Genomic DNA, 26,776 nt, shown 5'->3' on the forward strand with positions numbered 1-26,776 from the left:
ACAAGTCACTGGGGGGGGGGGGGGGGGGGTATGGTTGGCAGAGGTAGGTCAAGGAGGGAGGGAAAAAAAAGGAGACATATGTAATACTCTTTGTAATACTTTAACAATAAAACAAAATTTTAAAAAAAAAGAATTAAAAAAAAGTTCAAGAAGTTTGCTGTTTATATGTTCTACTAGGGGCCCGGTGCACGAAATTCGTGCACTGGGTGTGTGTGTGGGGGGGAGTGTCCCTCAGCCCAGCCTGCCCCCTCTCACATACTGGGAGCCCTCAGGCGTTGACCCCCATCACCCTCCAATCGCAGGATTGGCCCCTTGCCCAGGCCTGACGCCTCTGACAGAGGCGTCAGGCCTGGGCAGGGGACCCTCATTTCCCCCCATCACTGGTTCTGCCCCCAGCCCCCTCCGATCGCTGGCTCTGCCCCTTGCCCAGGCCTGATGCCTCAGCCAGAGGCGTAGACCCCCATCACCCTCTGATCACCTGATCGGCCCCTTGCCCAGGCCTGACGCCTCCGCCAGAGGTGTCAGGCTTGGACAGGGGACCCTCATCTCCCCCCGATCACAGGCTCTGGCCCCCACCCAGGCCTGAGGCCTCTGGCCCAGGAATCATGCCTGGGCAGGGGACCCCCATCTCCCTCTGATCGCTTGCTCCACAACCCGCCCAAGCCTGACGCCTCTGACCCAGGCTTCAGGCCTGGGCAAGGGGACCATCATATCCCCCCAATCCCCGGCTCAGCCCCCCGCCCAGGCCTGATGCCTCGGCCAGAGGAGTTGACCCTCATCACCCTCCGATCACCAATCACCGGATCGGCCCCTTGACCAGGCCTGAGGCCTCCGGCAGAGGTGTCAGGCCTGGGCAGGGGACCCCCAGCTCCCTGTGGTTGCAGGCTCCGCCCCTGCCCAGGCCTAACGCCTCTGGCCTAGGCGTCCGGCCCGGGCAGCGGGGACCCGCAGCTGCAGCGGCCCCGTGATCGTGGGCTCCGCTTTAGGCCCAGGCAAGGGACCCTAGCTCCTGGGACTGCCAGCTTCGACCGTGTCCAGCTCCCATCGCTGGCTCCACCCCTACTTCCTGCTATCACTGGCCAGGGCGGCAAAGGCGCCTGATTCTCCAATCATGGCTGGGGGGCAGGGCAAAGGCGGCCCCAGCTCTTAGCTCCCCCCTGGATTTCTGATCACTGTCAGTGGCAGGGGGCTTCTTCCTGCTTTCCCTTTCGCCTCCCTGCATTGTGCCTACATATGCAAATTAACCGCCATCTTGTTGGCAGTTAACTGCCAATCTTAGTTGGCAGTTAACTGCCAATCATAGCTGGCAGTTAATTTGCATATAGCCCTGATTAGCCAATGAAAAGGGTATCGTCGTACGCCAATTACCATTTTTCTCTTTTATTAGTGTTGATTACATTTTAGTGTGTGAAGAACTTGATCATACTCATAGGCTGAGACCCAGGGTTGCATTTTATGCTACCTCGTAGCCACTCAATAAATATTTGTTGAGAGAATAGAAACAGGGAATTCAGGAAGCAATTGGAATAGAGAGAGCATGTCTGATAGCGTAAGGTCCTGGGGACACAGCGAGGAGCAGAATCGGGAGCACAGGAGATGAGTTGGTCTTAAGCAGTAGGATAGCTCATCCTCCGAGACTCACGGTGAAAAATGAAGCCACATTTTCAGAAGTGGGAGAAGCTCAGGTTATCTGTTGCTAGATGACCCCCCCACCCCCACCCTACTGTGCACGAATTTTGTGCACCGGGGCTCAAGTAAAATATAAAACCTACCCCAGATCCATTCTACAGGGGAGGTTCTTTATGGCCCTGAGGGAGATGGGAAAATTACTCAGACCCATATAGACTAATATTATCACAAACATGCTTATCTCCTGTTTATTCTTTGAAAAATTCATTTATCTTTCCAAAAGATCATTTGTTTTTCCATAAGTGCCTTTCCCATCCCCCCGCCCAACCTATTAAAATAGTATATAAGCCCCAAATTCTAACCACTTCTTCAAGTTACTCATGACTGAGTTCTCCTGCTATATATCCATTATGCAGGTAAATAAACTTTTTTTCCCCTCCTGTTAATCTGACTTTGTCAGTTTAATTTGCAGCTCTCATTCACACAACCTAAGAGGGTAGAGAAAAGTTTTCCTCCCCTCCCCTTTCAATGAATTGAATGAGGCCCACCCACATTATCAAAGATGGTCTCCTTTAGTCAATTAGTTATAGATGTTAACCACATCTACAAAATACCATAACAGCAACACACACTTAGATTAGTAAATATCTGGGTACTACAGTCTAGTCAAATTGACATGTAAGACTAACCATCACATAAGTTTAAGGAAAAATGGATAATGTAAAAAAAAAAAATTTAAGAAAAGATTATCAGGATTTGGTGATTGTGTCAATGTAAAAACATCAAAACCTGTAAATAATTTCTATAAGATTTTATTTGAACCAAACTGACGACAATTGCTTGGCAGCAAGATCTCAAATACTCCAGAGAAAAACAGTTTTGCAGCTTCTTTTATGCATTTGAAAATAAGGAGGGAACATGAGATTACACAAAGGTGGGAGGAAAGCAGGAGGGGGTTGGGTTACTGGAGAGTTAACAAAATCCTGTGCTCTCTGGAGAATGGGTACTTCAAAGATGTGTTAACTTAGATGAACAAAAACAACAGACAGGTCTTGCTTAAGGCAACGATTAACCCTTTACTAAAAAAGTCATGTGTCTGGGGTGTGACTATGCACCATGACCTGCCCAGTTAGGAATTTATGAGCAGATCACCCTTTGAAGTTACTTTCATTGGAACCTATTTATTGTCTACAACTGTGATATGGGGGGCGGTGGGGGTGGGGGGGCGGGGGGAGAAGAGAAAGAGGTTCAAGGTTTTAGGATTGGAGGCAATGGTTTGCAACTATGCATCTCACCCTTGTCCTGCCCCTAACAATGGCACACATGTTTCTAACAACTGATTGCGTTTATAGATGCAACGTGTCACAATGTAACAAAGGTCCGCATGGGCATAATCAATGACCTAAGCCCTTAGGAAAAAGTAATCCCGTTGGAAGTATTACCCTGGCTCTTATAGAAAGAGCAGTCTGTTACCTAAGATGTGAACAATCATCAGACAGGATAAGAGAAAAGAGCAAGACCTGATGTGAGAAAATTTTCCGAAACATGAGAGAATTGTCCCTTTCCGCTGGGCAGTGACAGGCTGACTGGCTCACGCGCTTACTTTAATCAGTTGGAATGTAGGCAATTAGTGTAACCGTGGTCACAGGTTTACAAGCGTTCTACATGAGACATAAGATTTCTTTATCTGGGTTGGTGTTTTCCTGAGTTTCATTTCTATTTTTAGGTGTGGGTTTCTTTTAAAGTGACACATGCGGACTACTTGTAAATTACAAGCCTGGCCGTTTTGGCAACTGTCATAACGAAAACCTGAAGCCTGAAGATTAAAAACCCTGCCGGGCCAGGTTTTAAATTGAGTCTGGATGCACTTCACTTACTCTGTTAGACTGGCAACCTGTTGCCAACAGAAACTTAAAGAAGCACTCTCTGCAATTAATATGTTAACTATCATTAATGGCTTTGTTTTCTCCAGACAAGCCAACGGCACAGGCATTCGTCTTTCCTCTGGATGAACTGGTTCTGAGAAATGAAAAGCACACGAGTTCACGAAAGATGACCAGCAAGCAGTGAAACTCGCTGCAAAATGCTTCCGGCCCCTCCAAGGTGCATGAAAACCTTGGACCCAGAAGCCGATATGGCAGACTTTATCGCATGTGTCAGCGGCAACGGGTGACACAAGCTTTGTAGCCTGCAGTCCAGTCTCACTGAGCGAGCACCCCACTCCTCACAGCCCTCAGGGCCCTGAGCCTCGGGGACACCCACAGCTCCCCAGTCGTCCAGATGAGAGCTTTGTTCACTCCGGAAAAAACGTTTTCAAACCCCCACTGATTCCTCCTCATTTTTTCAGTGTGTCTATGTTCCCGCTTCCCAATGGCTAAGGTAGAGGTTGGGAGGAAGGGAATTATTGTTTCATTTTGGTCCCTATTACACAAAGCACCAGGCACTTTATCTACTAGTACTTTCTCTCTGTACTTCCCACTATCCCTGTGAGCTAAGCAGTATTGCTTTCATTCCCGCTTTATCACTGAGCAAAAGGAGCCTGAGAGAAATGACGATAGGTCTCACAGTGAGTGATTGATGCAATTGGGACTATCCCCTGGTCCTTTGGAATCCAAATATTGCACCTTTAATGAGGCTGCATTACAAACGGTTCTTCTACATGCTGAGTCGACACAGGATCATTTCCCGAGGAAGGAATGCCTCTTCTCAGTTTGTCTCACAAAGTGTGTGTCGAGTTCTGTAGCTCACCTACACAGCAGATGTTTCTCACATTTGTTTACTTGCTACACGCAAGCGGGAATCAAGTTGGGCTTCTGAATTGTCCTTACAGTTTCCAAACGATACGACTCACCTTCCATTTTGATCTCCTTGCTGTCATGAGAGAGGGATGGGCCAGTCAGTTGGGGGATGCAGGGAGCCACAGCAGCCTGTATTACCTCCTTGTTGAAGGCGGGCTCACTGGCTCACAGGTCCTGAACTCTAGGCTAATTCAATGGACTGCTAGTTCCCTGCCAACATCACCAAAAATGCATCCAACAGCAGCATGACTATACTGTTCTCAAAGGGATTTTATATCCATTATCTCATCCCAACTTCAAACACCGTTCTCAGAAAATTAAGTTGCGGGAAACTTCTATTTTCCCTGTCTCTCCGTGAGCTGGAACCAGGAGAGTAGTAATATAACCCTGCTCCTGGTTAATTGCAGTTAATCAATGCGTAATTCCAGTCTGATCGTCACAGGATCCAGATTGTTTCTCAGTCTCATTTTAACGTGTGAGAACATGAGCTGAAATTTATGGAATGACGGTTAATCTGTGAGAGACTCCCAAACGATGAATTCAAGGCACTTCCTAGGGCAGTGATGGCGAACCTTTTGAGCTCGGCGTGTCAGCATTTTGAAAAACCCTAACTTAACTCTGGTGCCGTGTCACATATAGAAATTTTTTGATATTTGCAACCATAGTAGAAAAAAGACTTATATTTTTGATATTTATTTTATATATTTAAATGCCATTTAACAAAGAAAAATCAACCAAAAAAATGAGTTCGCGTGTCATAGGTTCGCCATCACTGCCCTGGGGTTTTTCAGAGCCGAACTTTACATTTGTGCCCACCAACAAGCTGCTTCCATCCCTCCTCCCTAGTCCTGCCTAAAGGCTAAGGAGAGCCCAGAATATCTGTGATTCTCCGTCCTCTACATCAACCCCAAGGGCCATGAAACTACATGTGTAAACACCCAGCTAGAGCTCTTTGTGAAATCTGGGGTTTCGACGACCCAGGATCTGCCATTTCTTGGCTATGCAATCTTGCAAATCGCTTCACGTCTCCTGGTCACAGTTAAATGGAGATAATAACAAATCCTACCTCACAGAACTCTTATGAAGATTAAATGAGGTAATATCTGTGAAATTAAGATGCTTATTAAAGGTAACTCCTATACTTAAGTTAATTATTATTAGTTCTTTCTAAATGATACTTTGGGGCAAGGATAAATTTTACTAGGCTGTTCCAATCACACCACTTAGGCAATCGCCTACAAACTTGAGTTGGTACATGGAGACAGAAAATTTCTCATCCGTATAGTACCTAAGAAAGACGGCAATACTTCCCAAAGGACTAAGCTATAAAATTAAAATGCAATGGAATGAGCACAAAGATATGCTGTCACCTTTTGACAAAATTTGTTTTTATTTTTAGAGAATCAAACCCGTGACCTTTCAGTGCATGGGATGACACTCAACCATTTGAGCCACACTAGCCAGGGCTGCTGTCACCTTTAAAGATTCTGGCTCACAGTTTAAATAAAGAAAGTAACAAAGCCGAAACCGGTTTGGCTCAGTGGATAGAGCGTCCGCTTGTGGACTGAAAGGTCCCAGGTTCGATTCCTGGGTCCCAGTGGGAGATGTGCAGGAGGCAGCTGATCGATGTTTCTCTCTCATCGATGTTTCTAACTCTTTATCTCTCTCCCTTCCTCTCTGTAAAAAATCAGTAAAATATATTTTTTAAAAAAGTAACAAATATTAATGAAAATGAAACATTTTTATGTCAATCAGAGGCGTGGGGTAAGGAGGGAAGACTGTTGGTCAGCAACAAAAGCAGGGAGAAGATAGAGGCAGATGTTGAGGTTGCCCACCTCAGCGCTGTCCAGAGGCGAGTGTGTCCTCTCGAGCCTTCTCTAGGGTCCTGTCTTGTACTCCCCGCGCATTTTTATCCTCTTGCTCAGTTGGAATTATTCCCATTTGCATTCAAATATGCTCTAGTAACTCCCATAGTTGAATCCTCCCCTTCTTGACCTCACATTCTCTTTTGAGGTACTATCTCATTTCCCTGCCATAAACAGAGGTTTTGAAAGCACTGTCTGCATTTCCCTGACTCCACTGCCCACCTCCCATTCACTCTTCAACCCATTCCAGTCTGGCTCGCACCCCCACCGCTCCACTGAGAGCACTCCTGATGAGGTCATCAGAGCCCTTCTGTTTGCCAAATCCAATAAACACTTTTCAATCCTCATCCTACTGACTTCTAGGCAACTGAGACATGTGACCGGTGGCTCCTTATAACACTCTCCTTTGGAGTCTGTGACACGACACTCTCCTGGTTTTTCTGCCACTGCCTGGTGTTACCTTTCAGTTTCCTTCACTAACAACAACACATGAGCTTGTGTTCTGAGCACAGTCCCTAGTCCCTCTTCCTAGGCAGGGTCGTCCATTCCTACTGCTTTCCCCCCCCCAGGTGATTCACAGACTTATACCACCAGCCCGGATCTTTCATATATCACATGAGACTCACATATCCAACTAGTATTGAGTATCTCTACTTGGAAGTCCTACCGGCCTAACATGTTAAAAACCAGCATAACTCTTTGATCTTCCGTGCCCTTTGCCTTGCAACATCTTTCTTCATTATTTCTCAGTTCAATTAATGGCACCACCAACTACCAACAGCTCAAGCCGATAACCTGAAAGTCATTCTTAATGCCTCCCACTCTGTCACCGACCATAGCCACACCAGGCCTAGTGCCATTGTTCTTCAGGTGCCGCAGGGAAAAGAGTTTCCTGAGACACCCACAGGAGGATGGGATTTTGTGGAAAGCTTTGTTGACGATGTGAAATTAAGGGGGTTCCCCTCTAAGGTCCCGTTTCCACCCGTCTTGCCACGGAAGAAGTCCAATCTTGTCTTCAGCAGGGCCAGAATGAAGGCCCCTGCCCAGAATTACTGTTGCATATTGAAGTCCAGTCCAGCATCTGGATAGCTCAGCCTGTGTTCCCAGCTGCAGGCCATTGCATGTAGGGTTTGCACAGCCATGGGCCATGCTACTGCTACGGCCAAACGGCTACGGTGAAATGACAGGTGAGTGCACAGTGAGTGTGGATCACAGAGCAAGGGAAGGGAATAAGGAGAACAAGAGAGAGGGAACTCCTGTCTGGGGATTCACATAACCTTCCAAGATTTCGTACCCTTGCAGTGGTTCCACCCTTCTCATTGTTCCCCAGGCAAGCACCTTCCCTACATCACCCCAATTTCACTGCACATGCGCCCATCTCCCCCTTTGCTCAATCCCTTCCACAGTGATCTGCAGGGAATGGACAGGTGGTTCCCTGGGGAGCGTGAAGATGGAGCTTCCTGGTGAAGCTGCCCAGATGACCATGCCTACAATGTCTGGCCTCCCCTTTGCTCTCTCCCTATTATTAATATTAATAAATTAGCTAATTACGACGACAACACCATCAGTTCTACCAGCAACGTGTATTTCACATCCAGAGTCTCCCAAGCTGTCGTCTTCTCTCCTCTGAACTACTGCATACGGCCTCCTGACTGGTCTCTCTTAGCTCTCGCGTCCTCTTTCAATTCATTCTCTTTTTTAAAAAGGTAGTTTGGAACACTAACTACGATTCTTCAGTGGCTCTCCATTGCAGTTAGGACAGACTCAAGAGTCCTTATCTAGAGCCTTTGCCTATCTCTCCAGGCTGTTCTCAAGCCATTCTCTTCCCTCCTTATTATACTTCAGCCATGCTTCTCTTTCGTTTCTAGGCAACCTCCTTCTGGCTGCAGGCCCTTTGCATACACCATTTTCTTTGCATGGAATTCCCTTCCCTTCTCTTGCCTTATCATTCCTCTCCCCAGTACACTTGTTTCCTGGCAGACTGGTGCTCACCTTCAGGTCTCAATCTTCTCTCCTCAAAGAGACCTTTCTTAACCTTCCCATCTAAAATCTAAAATAGGTTCCTTCATTACACCTGAAACTAATACAAAATAATATTGAATGTAAACCATAATTGAAAAGAAATTAACAAATAAAAAATGTTGCCCTGGCCAGGTTGGCTCAGTGGATAGAGCATTGGCCTGAGGACTGAAGGGTCCCGGGTTCGATTCCGGTCAAGGGCAGGTACCTTGTTTGCAGTCTTAATCCCAGGCCCTGGTTGGGGCACATGCAGGAGGCAACCAGTCGATGTGTCACTGTCACATCAATGTTTCCCTCTCCCCCGCCCGCCCCTCTAAAAGTCAATGGAAAAATATCCTCAGGTGAAGATGAACAAGACAAAAAGTTAAAAAATAAATTAATAAAATAGGTTCCTCATAATTATTTCTCATAACCTTTCCTTTGTGCTATTTACTCCAATTCGCAATTATACCCTTACCAGTATATTTGTTAAATATCTTTTTTTTACCGTAGACTGAAAAGCTTCGTGGAGCAGAAATCACCTGTCTTTTGTGTACACTAAATACTCATCCTTACTAAAGTGCCTGAGACATAATAGACGCTTATAAATATTTGCTGAATGATGAATAAATTAATGTCTTCCTAATAGCATATTCTACCATGGAAACAGACATCAGAGCCTGAAGCCAGTAAATATTTAAGTGTAGCTTGTGTAGATCCCCCTTGCGCGGATTCTAGACTCACCAACTACTGTTTTGATAATTTGCCTTCTCAATTCTCATTCAAGTGTCTTTAGGTCTCACAAGGGCACAATCAAGTCCAGTTGAACTTTAACACCAAAATTCCTACCTCGGTCCTGAAAGTGTCCCCCAAGTATTTCTCACTGTCCACTCTGCACCCAGTTCCCTTGCTCCTCTGGGCAGATATTATCCTTCCCAAATGGTGAAGCCCTCCAGGATCCACTTAAAGCTCCGTCTTTTCCATCTTCACTGCGCTGCATGTATCCGTTAGGACTCTTCCTTCCCAGTGATAAAACCCAACTCAAGCCCTGGCCAGTTTGGCTCAGTGGATAGAGCGTCAGCCTGCAGACTCAAGGGTCCCAGGTTCGATTCCAGTCAAGGGCATGTGCTTTGGTTGCGGGCACATCCCCAGTGGGGGGTGTGCAGGAGGCAGCTGATTGATGTTTCTGACTCTCTATCCCTCTCCCTTCCCCTCTGTAAAAAGTCAATAAAATATATTAAAAAAAAACAAAAACCCAACTCAAACCAGTTTGAGTACAGAGGAGACCTGATTGGTGCTTGTGACCCCTGAAGGACCAGCACTGAGCCCTGGGGGGATCTAGAAGCAGGAGCCAGCCTGGCTGGCGTGGCTCAGTGGTTGAGCATGGACCATTGAAACAGGAGGTCACAGTTCAATTCCCAGTCCGGGCACATGCCTAAATTGCAGGCTCGATCCCCAGTAGGAGACATGCTGGAGGCAGCGGAACAATGATTCTCTCATCATCGATGTTTCTCTCTCTCTCCCTCTCTCTTCCTCTCTGAAATCAGTAAAAATATATATTTTTAAAAATAGAAGCAGGAACCTGCAAGCTCTCTGGCTCTCACTCTCTGCACTTCATCTCAGCGCCTCTCCTCCTGAACCATAAGAGTCATTTCTCTACCTGCAGACTTCTTCCCATGCAACAGGGCCAAGATTTCTTTTTTTAAAAATATATATATATATTTTATTGATTTTTTACAGAGAGGAAGGGAGAGGGATAGAGAGTTTGAAACATCGATGAGAGAGAAACATTAATCAGCTGCCTCCTACACACCCCCCACTGGTGATGTGCCTGCAAACAAGGCACATGCCCTTGACTGGAATCGAACCCAGGACCCCTCAGTCCGCAGGCCAACACTCTATCCACTGAGCCAAACCAATCAGGACAGGGCCAAGATTTCATGCCCGAGTTCCACATTCCAGAGAGGAAGAGCTTTCCCCTACCAGCTCTACTAAGAACCATCCGAGAGAAGTAGAGCAGCCACATGCTCTGCGTGGATGACATCCAGTCTTATGTAACCAGGGGTGTGGATGCCCAGGCTTGGCGTGGTGGGGTAGACAGTCACGTCCACACAGCAGCAATGAGAAATATGTCGTTAGGTGATTTTGTTATGCGAACATCACAGAGTGCATTTATACAAACCTAGATGGCCTAGCCCAGTGGTCGGCAAACTCATTAGTCAACAGAGCCAAATATCAACAGTACTTCTTCAAAATAGACTCGCCTGGGCAGAAAACCAACTTCTGCGCACGGGCCACGAAGTTTCAATCGCACTGTACGTGCACCCGCACGTGGTATTTTGTGGAAGAGCCACACTCAAGGGGCCAAAGAGCCACATGTGGCTCGTGAGCCGCTGTTTGCCGACCACGGGCTTAGCCTACTGCACACCCAGGCTATATGGTACAGCCTATTGCTCCCAGGCTGTGAGCCTGTACAGCATGTTACTGTATAAAACAACAGGAGAGTAAATCAAGCATGAAAGAAATTATGCGGTAAATATGGAGTGTATGAGGCTGCTGCCTGTGGCATAACACAGCATACATACTATTTTACAGAAAACTTATTTTTTAGAGGACATTTAATTTATTAAAGCTGGGGACAGTGAAACAAGCAAAGGCCTAGGATAACAGGAGAGGGACTAGGTGGGGAAATGAGCCTCGGCTGGGCTGCTTTGGCGCACTAAGAAGTCAGAGAAAGGGGGACCTTGGGGACAGTTCAGGGGGGTTCCCAGGATGAGCTGCTGCTGCCTATTGCTGCCCTGGTTGCAAGCCTCTGGGGTCCTTAGAGTTTAGGAGATGCCTGCCTGTGGGGGAAGAACAGTGGGAGCAGTGCTCCCAGGAGGGAGAGCACCCAAACTTTTATAGTTAGAAAGAGTACCCTTTATTTTTTTAAAGTATATTTTTATTGATTTCAGAGAGGAAGGGAGAGGGAGAGAGAAATATAAACATCAATGATGAGAGAGAATCATTGATTGGAGCCTCCTGCACACCCTCCACTGGGGTTCGAACCTGCAACCCAGGCATGTGCCCTGACCAGGAATCGAACTGTGACCTCCTGGTTCATAGGCCAATACTCAACCACTGAGCCATACAGCTGGGCAGAAAGAGTACCTTTAAAAATAACCAGATAAGTATAGTGTAATGAATACATTTCATTCAGGGTCACTGTTGAGATAGGTATAGGGACCGCAACAGTGGGGTTTTGCAATAGGAGAGAGAGATTGAGCTCAACTTTTGAGTCCAACCAGGAAAAATGGGAATTTATAGCCCAACAACAGGATGAGGGCCAGTGGATAGAAAAATTCCTCAGAGGACACAGCAGGGTAAGGAGGGATTTATTGGTAAACTCACCTAACGGGATTCTTGCTGAAGGCAGGCCAGGGTGATCAGACGCTCTCTGAGGGATGGTGGGGGAAGCAGAGCCCCATCAGACATTGAGGATGGTACCAGATACTGAGGGTAGGGGATTCTGGCTAAACCTGAGTGAATCAAAGAAGGACACGGAACTCCAAAAGTCAAGGCCTTGTTTGAGAATAGAGGTCACAGGGACCCGACGCCAAGAACAGAGTCCTCACAGGAAGAACACCTTGTGAAGATGGAGGCAGAGATGGCAATGATACATCTACAGCCAAAGAACTCGAGGGTTTCCAGCCGTCACCAGCTCAGGGGCAGGTTCATCCTCAGCACCCTCACAGGAACCAGCCCTGCTGATGCCTTGATTTCTAACTCCTCACCTCCAGAACGTGAGAAAAAACAAAATTCTATTGTTTCAAGCCACCCAGTGTATGGAACTCTGTTACAGCAGCTGAGGAAATGAATACATGACCCCTTCCCCAGCCCCAATGGCTCCTGGTCTCCGGGGCTCAGAACCACATATAGTCCCTCAGGAAACCTCCCTATATCTTCTGACCAGTTTCTGACCAAAGTCCCCTCTCTATGAGGGCTCAAAACCTCGTCTGTGAGTCTGGAAGGACAACGCCACGCCATTAGCAATGCATCTGGTCCCCTGTGCCCGTTTCTCTCCTCCCTCCCCAGCAACCATTGCCCCCGAGGCACATGCCCAGGGAGAGCTCTGGCTACCACAGCACGCCTTGCCATGGGCCTCTCTGACTGACGGGGAGAGAATTCTTTGTCTACACTGACTCAACACCTGTTAAGTTGGGCAGTGATATTTCTCATTGCAAGTCAATAATTTCGCATTCTATTTTATAGACTCCTACCTTTCAGCTTTGTTAGGGGGTTAGTATTTGTTAAGGGGGGAATGCTAATTCATATGAGATTCTGTATCTGCAAAGGTGAGAGCCAAACCTCCGGGCCTGTCTGGAGAGGGGCCGTCAGAAGGCCCGGCGACACCTGCCTCCAGGACATCACATGGTTCCTTCCCGCTGCAGTGTCTTCATGGGCAAAGGGGACCCCGGTCACAGCATTCTCCCCTGCCCTGGGCCGCACCCGCGGTCCTCACTGAGAGCTAGAACTAAATGTGGCTATTTTTCTACTTTATCTCTCAAAGCTGCTCTGATCTTTATTTTCTCTCTAATTCCTTTTTATCCTGTGGAAAGTAAAATACTCCCAGCAGATTAATGCTACTGTAACTCAGTGGTTGCTTCAAATTCCCGAGAATGCATACTGTTTTTATACCACGAAGTAGTTAAGAGTGTCCGCATGCGTGCATGGATGCTTGGCTTCAAATGAGTTGCTTTTACAACGTGATAACCTTGTGCCATATGTTGGGCAAATATCTCGGCCATCACTCACAGGCAACTGACACATTAATAGATCCTCGGCCGTTCTCACTGCGGAGACTGTGTTAGTGGCCTTTGTCTACCAGGGATCTGACAGAGGGGCCGGATTAGCTCACTGACACTGGGAACACGGTTGACAAGGGATTTTGTGAAAACAAAGCCAAACAAACGAGGCTGCTTCCACAGGCACCTGGCTGAATAAATTAAACTTGATTGAAGCCTCTATTATAGAGATGACAGAAAAGGAGGTAAAATATGCCTTTCCTAACGAGTTTCTTTACAACCATTTACTGTTGAAAACTTGTGATTCCAGGAGAACAGCAACTTTGCGAGACACCTTCGACTGGGTCCTTAAGGCCCTTTGCCTGGGTCTGGGTCCCCAGAGGTGCTGTGCATACACCCTGCAGGCGTAGCCACTGGACAGCGTTGCTTCAGAGCCAGGGCTAGCAAATGAAGCCAACACTCTCTCCCCTTGGCCTGCCCTAGCCTCCGAGTGGCCACATGGGGAAGGGAAATTAAGTGTGCCCAGAAGTGCCCGGCTGGCGTGGCTCAGTGGTTCAGCATCGACCTATGAACCGGGAGGTCACAGATCCGATTCTAGTCAAGGGCACATGCGCAGGTTGCCGGCTCGATCCCCAGTAGGGGACATGCAGGAGGCAGCCGATCAATGATTCTCTCGCATCATTGATGTTTTTATCTCTCCCCCCCCCCTTTCCTCTCTGAAGTCAATAAAAATATAAAATAAATAAATGTGCCCAGAAGAGAAAAGACTAACTCGAAGTAACAGTCTGGAAAGGACTGTGAGAAGAGAAATGACAAAATAAGTCCAGATTCTACATGAAAGAAGAAAAATATAGCAACAAGCTTGGTGTAACGAAACACTGTATCACTGAATGCAACACTATCTCTGGGTCTTTCATTTGCTCACAAGTTGGCATTACCAGCCAGCACGAGGCACTCAAACACAAACGTACAAAGGAGAAAGGTTTCTCACTTTGTAAAGGTGACCAAGTGCAGGCTCCCATAAGCGCCCTGCGGAAAGGCGAACGTCTGCAGAGTGTGATTTTAATGGAGTCACACCTTCCAAATGGAAATTCCCACCCACCTGCCACTCTCTTCCCACCGAGAATGTCCACCAACAGAGTCCCTCCGTAAAGACAGCGATGGAGGTGAAATGTAGCTCAAACACACTGAGATTGAAGAATAGAGTTAAAATACACTGAGATCAAATTGTTACTGGGAGTGGGAGGAGTAACTGAGGTTCGCTTCACCCGTTAGCGAATTGTAGGTGATGAGATGTGAGATTGGTGTTTGATTTCTGCGTGGGATCGGGGTGCCCACCCCAAATAGGAAGTGACCCACGGTCATACAAAGGAGAATAAACAAAACAAGACGAGCGCGTGGAGGCGGTGTGTGTGTCGAGAATACTTACTGAACCCTCTCCAGAAAACTATTATTCCTGCCACTTCCTAAACGGTGTAATGTTTCACCACATTATCTAAGTTTTATGGGCCCCTGTTCGCTCATTTGTAAAACTAGGGTCATAATACCAGTGTCACAAGACTTGTAATAATTAAATAAGATACACATGCAAGTGCAAACATAGGAGACACAGTATGCATTTGAAAATGGAAACTTCAGCCAGGCCAGCGTCGCTCAGTGGTTGTGGTTCCATTCCTGGTCAGGGCACGTGCCCAGGTTACGAGCTCAGTCCTCAGTAGGGGGTGTGCAGGAGGCAGCCAATCAATGATTCTCTCTCATCACTGATGTTCCTATCTCTCTCTCTTCTTCTCCCTTCCTCTCCGAAATCAATAAAAATATTAAAAAGAAGAAAATGTAGCCCTAGCCAGTTTGGGTCAGTGGATCGAGCATCGGCCTGCAGACTGATAAGTCGCAGGTTCAGTTCCGGTCAAGGGCACATGCCTGAGTTGCAGGTTCAATCCCCTGTGGGGCTGTGCAGGAGGCAGCCAGTCGATAATTCTCTCTCATCATTGATGGTTTTATCTCTCTCCCTCTCCCTTCCTCTCTGAAATCAATAAAAATATATTTTTTTTTAAAGAGAAGAAAATGTAAACTTCCTACCTACACTTTCCTTCAGGATAAGCTGCAATTGTGAAGCAGAACAGTTTGGGGCGGGCAATGGGGCACAGAAGGAAGGTTCTAAAGTGTGGCCAAAGCTGGAAACTGCTACCTTAGTTGATTCATAAAAGCCTTTCTTCTTATGACTTAAAATCAGTGCTGGGCCTAAATGGGGCTTTGGCAAACTTTTGTAAAAGGCCAGAGAATAAATAAATATTTATGTATTCATTTTTATTGATTTCAGAGAGGAAGGGAGAGGGGGAGAGAGATAGAAACATCGATGATGAAAGAGAATCATTGATCAGCTGCCTCCTGCATGCCCCCTACTGGGGATGGAGCCCACAACCCAGGCATGTGCCCTGACCGGGAATCACACTGTGACCTCCCAGTTCATGGGTTGATGATGCTCAACCACTGAGCAACACTAGCCAGGCCACAGAATAAATATTTTAAGATTTGAAGTTCATACACCATTGCAACTACTCATTCCAGGAAAGCAGAAAAGCATCCACAGAAAATACATAAATGAAAGGCAGGGTCCCAATAAAATTTGTTGTTTGGACACATTTCAATTTCATATACTTTTCTTTTTTTTCTTTTATTAAAAATTTTTAAAATTTATTAGAGAGAGAGAAAGAGAAGAAGCGGGAGAGAAATGTTGATCTGCTGGGGATTGAGCCTGCAACTGAGGTATGTGCCCTTGACCAGAATCGAACCCAGGACCCTTCAGTCTGCGGGCCAATGCTCTATCCACTGAGCTCAACCAGCTAGGGCAGTGGTTCTCAACCTGTGGGTCTCGACCCCTTTGGCAGTCGAACGACCCTTTCACAGGGGTCGCCTAAGACCATCCTGCATATCAGATATTTACATTATGATTCATAATAGTAGCGACATTACAGTTATGAAGTAGCAATGAAAATAATTTCATGGTTGGGTCACAACATGAGGAACTGTATTTAAAGGGCCAGAAGGTTGAGAACCACTGAGCTAGGGCAAAGAAAAATTTTAAAGTGAAGATAAGAGCCCTGACCAGGTAGCTCAGTTGGTTAGAGCATCATCCCAATACACCAAAATGTTGTAGGATCGACCCCTGGTAAGGGCACATACAAGAAGCAACCAATGAATGCATAAGTAAGTGGAATAACAAGTCAGTGTTTCTTTTTCTCTCTCACACACACACATAAATAAAAATAATAACAATAAAAAGTGAGATAAGAAAAAAATAAATAAAAATTGCTCATAATGCTGTTGTCCAGATTATAACCACTGACATTATTATGTTTTCCAGGTTTATTCTTATCCTTTTTTAAAATATATATTTTTTTATTGATTTCAGAGAGGAAGGGAGAGGGAGAGAGAGATAGAAACATCAATGATGAGAGAGAATCATTGATCAGCTGCCTCCTGCACACCCCCTATTGGGAATGGAGCCCACAACCCATGCATGTGCCTTGACTGGGAATCAAACAGGGGACCCTTCAGTCCATAGGCCAATGCTCTATCCACTGAACCGTCTAGGGTGCAGGTTTATTTTTATCTTTAAACAAAGTTAGGGTTACATTGTACATACTGTTCTGTAACCTGAATCTTCACTTATTAAAGTAATACAGGGTTTCTTGACTGACCTCTGAGATCCGGATCTTGAACTCAGGTCTCTGACTTCTATGATCCCAGCTTACCTGTCTCACCCCTCGTCCATAAGGGAGACTGGGCTGGCCATCTGGTCCTCTTGGCAGTGTGTTTCTTCCTGTAAAACTACAAATTGGCAGCTGGCTTGCACCTCGGTCTCTTAGGAGTTTGTTTACTATTAGCTCTCACGGTGAGCCCGAGCGATTACCTCCAAAACAGCAAAAAGGGGGTTTGGGGATCTGCAAAGCTGAGAACCTTGGACTTCATGACCTAAATAAAGCAACACAGTCCTGTTCGCGCTACCAGTCAAACACTGTCAGCCTCCTCCTCTGACATCTCCGCTTTGTTTTCTGTCAGTGCCTTACCAATTACTATACATGATGACTGGCATCTGTCAGTTTAAATGCTAAACCCTTTCTGAGTGACCCTGGTAGGAGGGCAAGTTCGGACATCATGGATGGAGACTGGCTGGAACTAGATGCCCCTTTGGAGAAGTATTTGAATGGCTGACTTTTGTTTTACAAAATGCCACCTAGCCCACCGTCCAAATGGTGTTTTTTATGCTTCTCCTCCCTGTTTATGCTGAGGGAGGTGGTGTGTAGACTTCAGAACCCACATTTTGATGTGCTCTTGATTCAACTGTTGTTTATAGAACGAGGGTGATTTTTTTTACACTGAGAGTTGAAGTGTTGCAATAATGGATTTTCCGCGGGTACAGAAACTTCTTTCATTGATTTCATTATCTAAAAGTGTCAACACAATGTGTTTGGCTCCTCTTCTGGTTATGTTTAACGTCAGGCACTAATACACACACACACACCCTAGACCAGCGGTTCTCAACCTGTGGGTCGCGACCCCTTTGGCGGTCGAACGACCCTTTCACAGGGGTCGCCTAAGACCATCCTGCATATCAGATATTTACATTACGATTCATAACAGTAGCAACATTACAGTTATGAAGTAGCAATGAAAATAATTTTATGGTTGGGTCACAACGTGAGGAACTGTATTAAAAGGGCCAGAAGGTTGAGAACCACTGCCCTAGAGTCTAGGGCCTAGACCCGTGGTCGGCAAACTGCGGCTCGCGAGCCACATGCGGCTCTTTGGCCCCTTGAGTGTGGCTCTTCCTAAGCCTTAGAAGTACCCTAATTAAGTTAATAACAATGTACCTACCTATATAGTTTCAGTTTTAAAAATTTGGCTCTCAAAAGAAATTTCAATCATTGTACTGTTGATATTTGGCTCTGTTGACTAATGAGTTTGCCAACCACTGGCGCTAGACCAACATCTGGACTGATTTGAAGAGACTACTGAAATCCATGACTTGCTATTCTACCCTCCATGGCTACTCTGGACAATGAAAAAAAAGTTGGATACACTTTGTTTTTATTTTTTTTAATCTTTATTGTTGAAAGTATTACATATGTTCCCTTTTTCTCCTCATTGACCTCACCTAGCCCACCCGACAATTAATTTTTAAAGACAAGTGTTTGCTGATCTGGAAATTGAGTGATAGACGCAGGTCCTCTGAGCCTGCCTACCTGCCGGCAATGACAGTTTGTGCTGCATGTTAGCCATTGAATTTCCCTTTTATCTGTGCAGAGGCCCAGAGACCGGAATACAAATGGGAAAAACACCTTCCCACCTGGGAGTCGTGGCAGGTTCCGACACATCCACTCCTCAGGCATTTGAGCAGCTGTTTCCAGATCATTACCCCAGAGCTGCCGAGGCTAACGATGAAAAGCCCATGCAGCAGTCGCACCCTAACAGCACCCTGGACCTCCTCCTGCTCCACCCCCTGCCTAAAGCAAGCAAACAAACAAGCTAACTGGCACTTTGTCAACATTTTGGACATCAAAAATCTTCTTTTGGTTTATATATTTCCAAGGAAAAATCATAAGGATTGTTAAGGTCCCTTTTTTTATTAAGAAATTTTTTAAACTTTAAAAAAAAATTAATTAATTTTAAAGATGAAGAAAGAAGGAGGGAGGGGGGGAGAAAGAGAGAGAGAGAGAGATCTATGTGAGAGAGAAATAGTGATTGGCTGCCTCCCATATGCACCCTGACCAGCGAGGGAACCCGAAACCTGGGTATGTGCCCTGAGCAGGAATCAAACCACGACCTTTCAGTGCATAGGATGACATTCCAATCAACTGGGCCACACCAGCCAGGGCATTCAGGTCCTTTTAGAACACATGACAAGAAGCATTTATTGGACACTTTACTACTTCTATATGCCATGCATTTTCCTATTTGTGGTTTTTTAATTTTAATCTCAGAACCACTGGGAAAACAGCTTCTAGCAGACCCAATCCAAGGTGAGGCCTGGGATGGCCAGGTAACAGGGTCAAAAATCATCAATGGGAAGACTCAAACCTGAAAGCAGATCGCTGGCCCTCACTACAGGTCTTGAGCGCAGCTGATGGGCATAACCCTCTTGGCAACAGTGAGCAGCTGAGCAGAAAGCAATCGCAGGAGGAAGGGCGGGGGGGGGGGGGGGGAATGCTGAGAGCGCTGGAGCAAGGCCGGAGGACAGAAGCGCGCACCGTAGGGTGCAATGTGATTTGGAAGCTTTTTTTCTTAAATAGACAGAGGTGTGTTCATACCCGGGCATGTCTCTCAAACATTCATTCATCCTACTTGGGCACAATAGACAGGCCTGGGGGTGGGGGCGGGGCGGGTGAGGGAGTAGGAGGGGAGACGGGGAAGTTGCCACCGTGGCAGTGTACAGCCGGCACAGGGAACAGAAGGGCCACCAGGAGGACACAGCTGCCCTCCCTCTAGCAAAGCCCAGGAGAGTGACCCGAGGCCGCCGGACAGTGCTGGTAACCGGTCCAGAGAGAGGTGCCGCCCAGCACCCCAGGCACCCTGCTCCGATGTCAGGGTTAGGTCAGAGAGAGTGACTGGCCTACAGGTTGAGTCATCAGAAAATGAAAGCAGCAAGACGTTCTAACGCTCTGCTCTTTTTTTCTTTTTTCCAGGAACTCACAACAGTTCTGTTAGCAGGAAACAAGGGTGGAGAAACACGGCAGTTCAAAGGCTCAAAGGTGGAAGGCTCAGTCCTGGGTGGCTCTGCCTCCACCTTTCATTCAGAAAAGCCACAGAAGTGTAGCCTGCGGGGGTGTACGGTGGGGGCGAGGAGCGGCTGCACCCACCCTCCTCCTGAGCAAAGGGCAGTGGGCCCAGTGTCTGTGTGTGGTGCGTGCCTGTGTGCACATGTGCAAGTGTGTGTGTGTGTGTGTGCGTGTGTGTGTGTGTGTGTGTGTCGGGGGAGGTGGGGGCGGGAGGCTTGCTCATGCTGGCCTGAGCCTCTTCCTGGGGTCCCAGCGTCACTAGGGACATCCCCTGTGGACACTGTGGGTGGGTCAAGGTGAGGCCAGAAGCACAGCAGGCCTCCAGTCTTGAGAAGGAACATGGTGACTTTCTTTCCTCCCTTCCCTCCTTTCCCTACAGAGCCTACCTTCTGGGGGCCGAGCTATGGACAAACTCCTAATTACAACACTCAGGGCAGGTGCAGGGAGGACAGGGGGGAAGACCACTGGTTCCGCAATGCAGGAGGGCGCTGAATTTGGCATGGAGGACAGGCAGGGGGCCAGAGTGCTCCTGGTTACCTATTTCCTTGTAACAAACGACCAAGAACATAGCTGCTTCAAATAACACGTGTTTATTATCTCACGGGGGTTGGCCTAGCGCAGTGATGGCGAACCTATGACACGCGTGTCAGAGGTGACACGTGAACTCATTTTTTTGGTTGATTTTTCTTTGTTAAATGGCATTTAAATATATAAAATAAATATCAAAAATATAAGTCTTTGTTTTACTATGGTTGCAAATATCAAAAAATTTCTATATGTGACACAGCACCAGAGTTAAGTTAGGGTTTTTCAAAATGCTGACTCGCCGAGCTCAAAAGGTTCGCCATCACTGGCCTAGCAGGCACCTCACTGGCCAAATGTCTTGCAACTCAGCCACAGGCTCAACTGGCGGAGGACTGATTTCAGGCCCCTCAGAGGGAAGCTGACAGGATTCAGTTCGCACAGCGGTGGGCTGCAGGCCTGGCTCTGCTGCTCCCACACGGCCCGGCACAGGGCAGTTCACAGCACGGCAGCCGGCTCACCACAGAGCAAGGGAGTAAGAGAGCCCCAAGGAATAACTGTGGATGAACAGGGGCCACATGCTAACCTGACAAACTCAGGGAAGGCCTTCGTGGCGGCCTTGCAAACTCAAGAGACCTAAAGTAACCACAAAGGATGGCCTGACATGAAAACTTTAAAAAGCAGTCTACGGTGGGTAGTCATGTCCTGGGCCAGTATCTTCCCTGACAAAGATCAACTTCCATCTTTACTGAGCCTATTGTCTTTTTGCATCTAAGATAACATTCCTGTGGAATGTCTGGGTAACTTGTAACTTCCCTTTTTCCGGACCCCTCAGGGTGCAAGCAGGGTGCCAGGATAGAGACCACAAATTCCCTCATTGTTATTGTTTTCCTGTTAATTGTTGACTGCTAACTATCCTATGCCCACCTATGTAAAAGAACCATGTGTCTATCATTTTACTTTAAAAAAAAATTTTTTTTATTGATTTCAGAGAGGAAGAGGGAGAGGGAAATAGAAACATCAATGTTGAGAGAGAATCATTGATCGGTTGCCTCCTGCACACCCCACACTGGGGATCAAGCCAGCAATCTGGGCATGTGCCCTGATGGGGAATCAAACTGTGACGTCCTGGTTCATAAGTCGGCACTCAGCCACTGAGCCTTGCTGGGTGGACTATCATTTTACTTTTTATTCAACCCCAGAGGTTTCCCCACTTTGCTTTCTCCCACCTCCCTAATCTATCACCAATGGATTTCATGTAACCCACTTACTAGGTGTACCGGTTAATAATGCAGATTTTTTTCAATAGATGGAGTTATACATATCTATACTAATAAAAGGGTAATATGCTAATTAGACCAGGTCAACTGGACATCTTCCAGTCATCCGGTCCTCCTTCCAGATAAAACCATGGTGGTGGGAGCCGAGGCAGAGGTGGTTAGGGGAAATCAGGCTGGCAGGGGAGGGCGGTTAGGGGTGATCAGGAAGGCAGGCAGAGGGGTTAGGGGTGATCAGGCAGGCAGGCAGGTGAGTGGTTAGGAGCCAGTGGTCCACAGGGATCAGGCCTAAACCAGCAGTCAGACATCCCCCAAGGGGTCCCAGATCGGAGAGGGTGCAGGCTGGGCTGAGGGATACCCCCCTCCCATGCACAGATTTCATGCACTGGACCTCTAGTGTTGATATATATGCGATTTGATATGTATGCTACTTTGTTGTATTGACAACAAGCTTCAAAACTTCATATGTCAAATTTGCTGACAGTGTTAACATCATAGATATTTTTATGCTTAAAAATGTCGAATTTCATGCCAAAAAAAGAGCATTTGCGGGAAGTTTTAATTCATCATTTTGAAGAAAAAGTTATCATATACTTTAGGAAGCTTATGATGAACATGCTCCATCTCAAGATACTTGTGAACACTGGTTTAAACGCTTTAAAAGTGATGACTTCGATGTGAAAGACAAAAAACATCCAGGTCAACTGAAGAAGTTTGAAGACCAACAATTACAAGCATTATTAGATGAATATGTGTGTCAAACTCAAAAACAACTTGCAGAAAGATTAAACGTTGCGCAGCAAACAATTTCCGATCATTTACAAGCAATGGGAAAGATTTTAAAGGGAGGAAAATGGGTGCCACATCAACTGAACGAAAGACAAATGGAAACCGAAAAGTCATCAGTAAAATGTTGCTTCAACAGCATGAAAGAAAGTCTTTTTTGCATCGAATTGTGACTGGTGGTGGAAAGTGGATTTGAGAATCCCAAACGCACAAAATCATGGTTGATCCAGGTCAACCATCAACATCGATTGCAAGGCCAAATAGCTTTGGAAAGAAGACAATGCTCTGTGTTTGGTGGGATCAGGAAGGTGTGGTGTATTATGAGCTTCTAAAACCAGGTGAAACCATTAATACTGATTGATACCGACAACAAATAATCAATTTGAACCATACTTTGATCATGAAACGACCAGAATGCTCCAGAAGACATGGCAAAGTAATTTTGCTTCATGATAACACACCATCACACACTTCAAAGCCAGTTAAAGACACATTAAAAGATCTTGCCTGGGAAGTATTAACCCACCCGCTGTATTCACCAGACCTTGCTCCTTCAGATTACCACTTGTTCCGATCGATGGCACACGCACTTTCTGAGCAGCACTTCAAAACGTATGAAGAAGTGGAAAATTGGGTCCCTGAATGGTTTGCCTCAAAACAAGAAAAATTCTACTGGGACGCTATCCACAAATTACCTAAAAGATGGGGGAAATGTGTAGCTAGCGATGGACATTACTTTGAATTAAGCACTTTTGATGTTTCTCTTGAAATTATTGTGTTTTCTTTGATTACAAAATCCGCATTATTAATTGGTACACCTAGTCCATCTCCTACTTGGGTAATTTATAAAAATAGGTGAAAAACCACCATTCTCTGGAGCACTGTCTCAATGCATTGAGATTCTGCTTCCCTGCCGTTGTCGACAGTTTGGCTCAAATAAACTCACAAAAATTCTTTACAGGTTTGAATGTTACTTATGTTAACAGGAGCCATAGTCTTTACGGAACCTAATGTCAGGGGCCCATCACTGCTGCCATAATCTCCCCTTCAGAGCAACATCAGGAAACCCAGCGCACACACCAGGGCATGCACACTCGGAGGCAGAAATCAATGGGGCCACCTTGGAGGCTGATGGGAGAGTGAACAGGAGGGAGGGGAGGGGCGAGGAGGCAGCGGGGGAGTGGAGGGGGCAGCAGTGCAGTGAAGTGTGGCTGTAATTCAGAGACTGCGTAGAGAGTGCTTCAGTGGGTGGAGATGTGCTGTGAGAGGCCAGCAGGGCCTAGTAGGTGTAAAACATTTTATTTTTAAAAATATATTTTTATTGATTTCAGAGAGGAAGGGAGAAGGAGAGAGAGATAGAAACATCAATGATGAGAATCATTGATCAGCTGCCTCCTGCACACTCCCCCTGCCCCCCGCCCCCCACTAGGGATGGAGCCTGCAACCCAGGAATCGAACCTGAGATCCATCAGTCTGCAGGCCAACACTCTATCCACTGAGCCAAACCGGCTAGGGTGCAGGTGTAAAACCTTTTAGCCCAGATTTGTGAAGGTGGGCTTTATCTGAAGGGAGAGCGAAAACTGGAGGCTAAAATTTAAGATTTGGGTTTAGAAAGATTATACTAAACCCAGGGGGGTTTAAACTATGGCAGTGACTGAAGAGGCAAAGTTATGTCTAGAGAAACAAAGGACTAAAATCCATGAGATTTAAAGACTAATTGCTCGTCCCCCTCTAGAATACATGTTCAGAGAGGGCAGAGGTTGGGGGGGGGGGTGGGCGGGGGGGGTGGTGTTTCTTGGATCCCCAGAGCCTAGAACTCTGGCTTTTAAAGAATGAAGTGTTGTCCCCAGGTTTCTGGCTTGAGTCACTTGGCAGAGCCATTCTCTGAGATATCACACACAGAGGACCAAGGTGCCAGCGAAGGGAACCAAGGCTGGGCCCCCCTGAAGCCACTTTTTGGGTTATCAATTCTAAGCTGTTCACTACGAAACAAGACCCAGAGGGAGCCTTTGACCCTCCCCCCTTTCCTGCCCAAGAGATTTGGAGAAACCGGCTTCAGGAAGGGAATCTGAGGAAGTGGCCTCGGCCCAATTTGAATTAAGTGTGGTAAACAGGAGGGCTTCAGGGGGTGCCATTAGCTAGGTACACACCCTCTCCCCTTGTTCCTAAGTTGCCCAGCGAGGACTTTCCGGCCCTGTGTTCTCTTCCTCAACCACCTGTGACTCACCCATTCTCACTTCTGAAATATAACACCCCCCCTCTTTTTTCCCCCAAATGCCTTATATCCCCAGTGTCGCCTCTGGTCTTTGGAATTTTCATGCCTATGTGAACTTATATGTATTAAACGTTTACTTTCTCCTGTCAATCCATCTCTGTTAATTTGATCGTTAACCCAGCCAGAAGAACTTGGAAAGTGGGAGGGGGAAAAAAAGAAAACTGGAAGGAAAGTATTATTTTTTTTAAAAAAAGATACTAGAAATATTTGACCTTGAGATGCTTTATGGGACATGCAAGAGTAAATACGTAGCAGGCAGTTAAAAGGTGGGGGTCTGGGGAGCTCCCCAGGGAAGCAGTGAGCGAGGCAGGTTTGAGAATCAGAAGCGCCCAGGCGCCCACTGGGGACGTGGATCCTATGGCCCAGGGTCAGGACACCTTGAGTGGCAGCAGGGCTTTCAAAGACAATAAGAAGAAAGGCCAATTGTCATTCACAAAAGAAAGCCCGAAACATGCTGCTGGAGAGGAAAGCCAGGAATCATGGGAACCCAGAGGCACACGGGGAGTGAGGGCTCGGGGCTCCGACATCAGGTCAGGACTGGGGAGCCCAGGCAGGGGAAGCCCAGGGCGGGTGGGGAGGGAGGTGGAGGAGGAATGTGTTCCAGAAATGCAAAACACCACCTAATATCTTAGCAGGCACCGCTGCCACCCCCAAACTCCGTTTAAAAACAAACAGAAACACAGACAGTTAGACATCAGTTCCCCAAAGTTGGTCTTTGTAGCAGCAACTTGAGAATCACCTGGGAGGCTTTTTAAAATGCCAGTTCCAGGGTTTGTCTCAGCCCCAGTGAATCAGTCCCCTAAGAGGGAGGCAGGGAAACGGTCATGTTTCAAAAAGTCACCAAATGATTTTTTAGGGGTGATGAGGTTTTGAGTTCATTCATTGAAACCTCTAAGACCTACGGTTGTGTATTTGACTTAAGTCCTTTTAGAAGAATTAAAGGGGCAGAGAACGCATAGATTGCTGTGAGAGGCTGACTGTTCAACTTCAGACTTTAATAGGAAATGCTAAAGCAATCAAGAAAATAAACTCGCCCCACAAAGTTTAAAAACAACACCCGTGAAACACATTCTGTGTGTTTATTATGGAGGAACTGCTGTTGGCCGCAATGAGGACTATACATTTAGGTGAGAGGAAGGGGGAGTTAGCTTCGTAACTACAGCTGTCTGTCCACATCGGTGCATCAGTCACACACACACACACACACCACCACACACACACACACACACACACACCTCACGGTCCGTGAGAGCCCAGCGCACACCTGGGAGCCGGCGCGGTTCCCGGCGGGCTGGGTGAGAAGTCCTCTTTGTTTCATGGCCAAGAAGAGGTCGGCCTCCCAGTCTGCTGGGGAAAGGCCCCCTCGCCCTCCCGCCCCCCCTGGCTCACGCCCCCTCGGCCTCCGCTCCCTCACCACTTCCCTTTGTCCCTGTACTTTCACTTTGATCCCCCAGCGGCCGGGAGAAGGCCCTTGGCGTCCTCAGGGACCCAGCCCTGTGAGCGGCACACTGCACGCAGCCTCTCCAGGACAATCCCCCACACCCACGCTGGCAGCGACCCCCAGGGACTTACCTCTCATCTTCTGGGAATATCCTTCCAAGTTCACCCCTCACTCCTCCTGCTCCTCCAGGACTCAAAGCTGAAGCCAGTCGTTACCCCATTTCTGCCTTTTCTTGCTGTCCTTAAAGACGGGTATGCAGGTGTGTCACGAGCTGGAGAGCATTTAGTTGGCATCAGGAGATGAAAATAGGCTTAGGAAAGCCAGGGCAGCCCGCTCTCCTCCCTGCCCCCCCGGGAGGCCTCTCAGGCCGGGCTCAGGTGTATACAACCTAGAGGCCAACTCTCCGCGCACAGGTGCTCTGGGCCCACACCGGGGCAGAAGGGCGAGCTTCGCTGGTCTCCTGCCCGCCCTCTGGGTTCCACAGAGTGTTTCTTAAACATTAGTTCAATCTCTACCACAAAGAAAGGCCAATAAAATATCATTTTTATTCTGCCGAGATGGTAAAAAAAATAAAAAGGAAGCCTGATAATACCCAGTTGGGGCCCGTTAGCTGGGACGCTGA

At 47.0% G+C, this 26,776-nt stretch overlaps 1 protein-coding gene across 1 annotated transcript in view; it reads right to left on the minus strand.

Annotated features, from left to right (window-relative positions):
- Nucleotides 1–26,460, minus strand: part of SINHCAF (SIN3-HDAC complex associated factor) — a 75,366-nt gene extending 48,906 nt beyond the window's left edge. The window contains exon 1 of the mRNA XM_059682486.1: nucleotides 26,286–26,460. Within this exon, the coding sequence (XP_059538469.1) occupies nucleotides 26,286–26,292 (7 nt within the window). The 5' untranslated portion in view covers nucleotides 26,293–26,460. The remainder of the gene's footprint in view (nucleotides 1–26,285) is intronic.
- Nucleotides 26,461–26,776: the final 316 nt, after the last annotated feature.

This window comes from Myotis daubentonii, chromosome 2 (genome assembly GCF_963259705.1).
Source record: "Myotis daubentonii chromosome 2, mMyoDau2.1, whole genome shotgun sequence".
Taxonomy (NCBI): Eukaryota; Metazoa; Chordata; class Mammalia; order Chiroptera; family Vespertilionidae; genus Myotis; species Myotis daubentonii.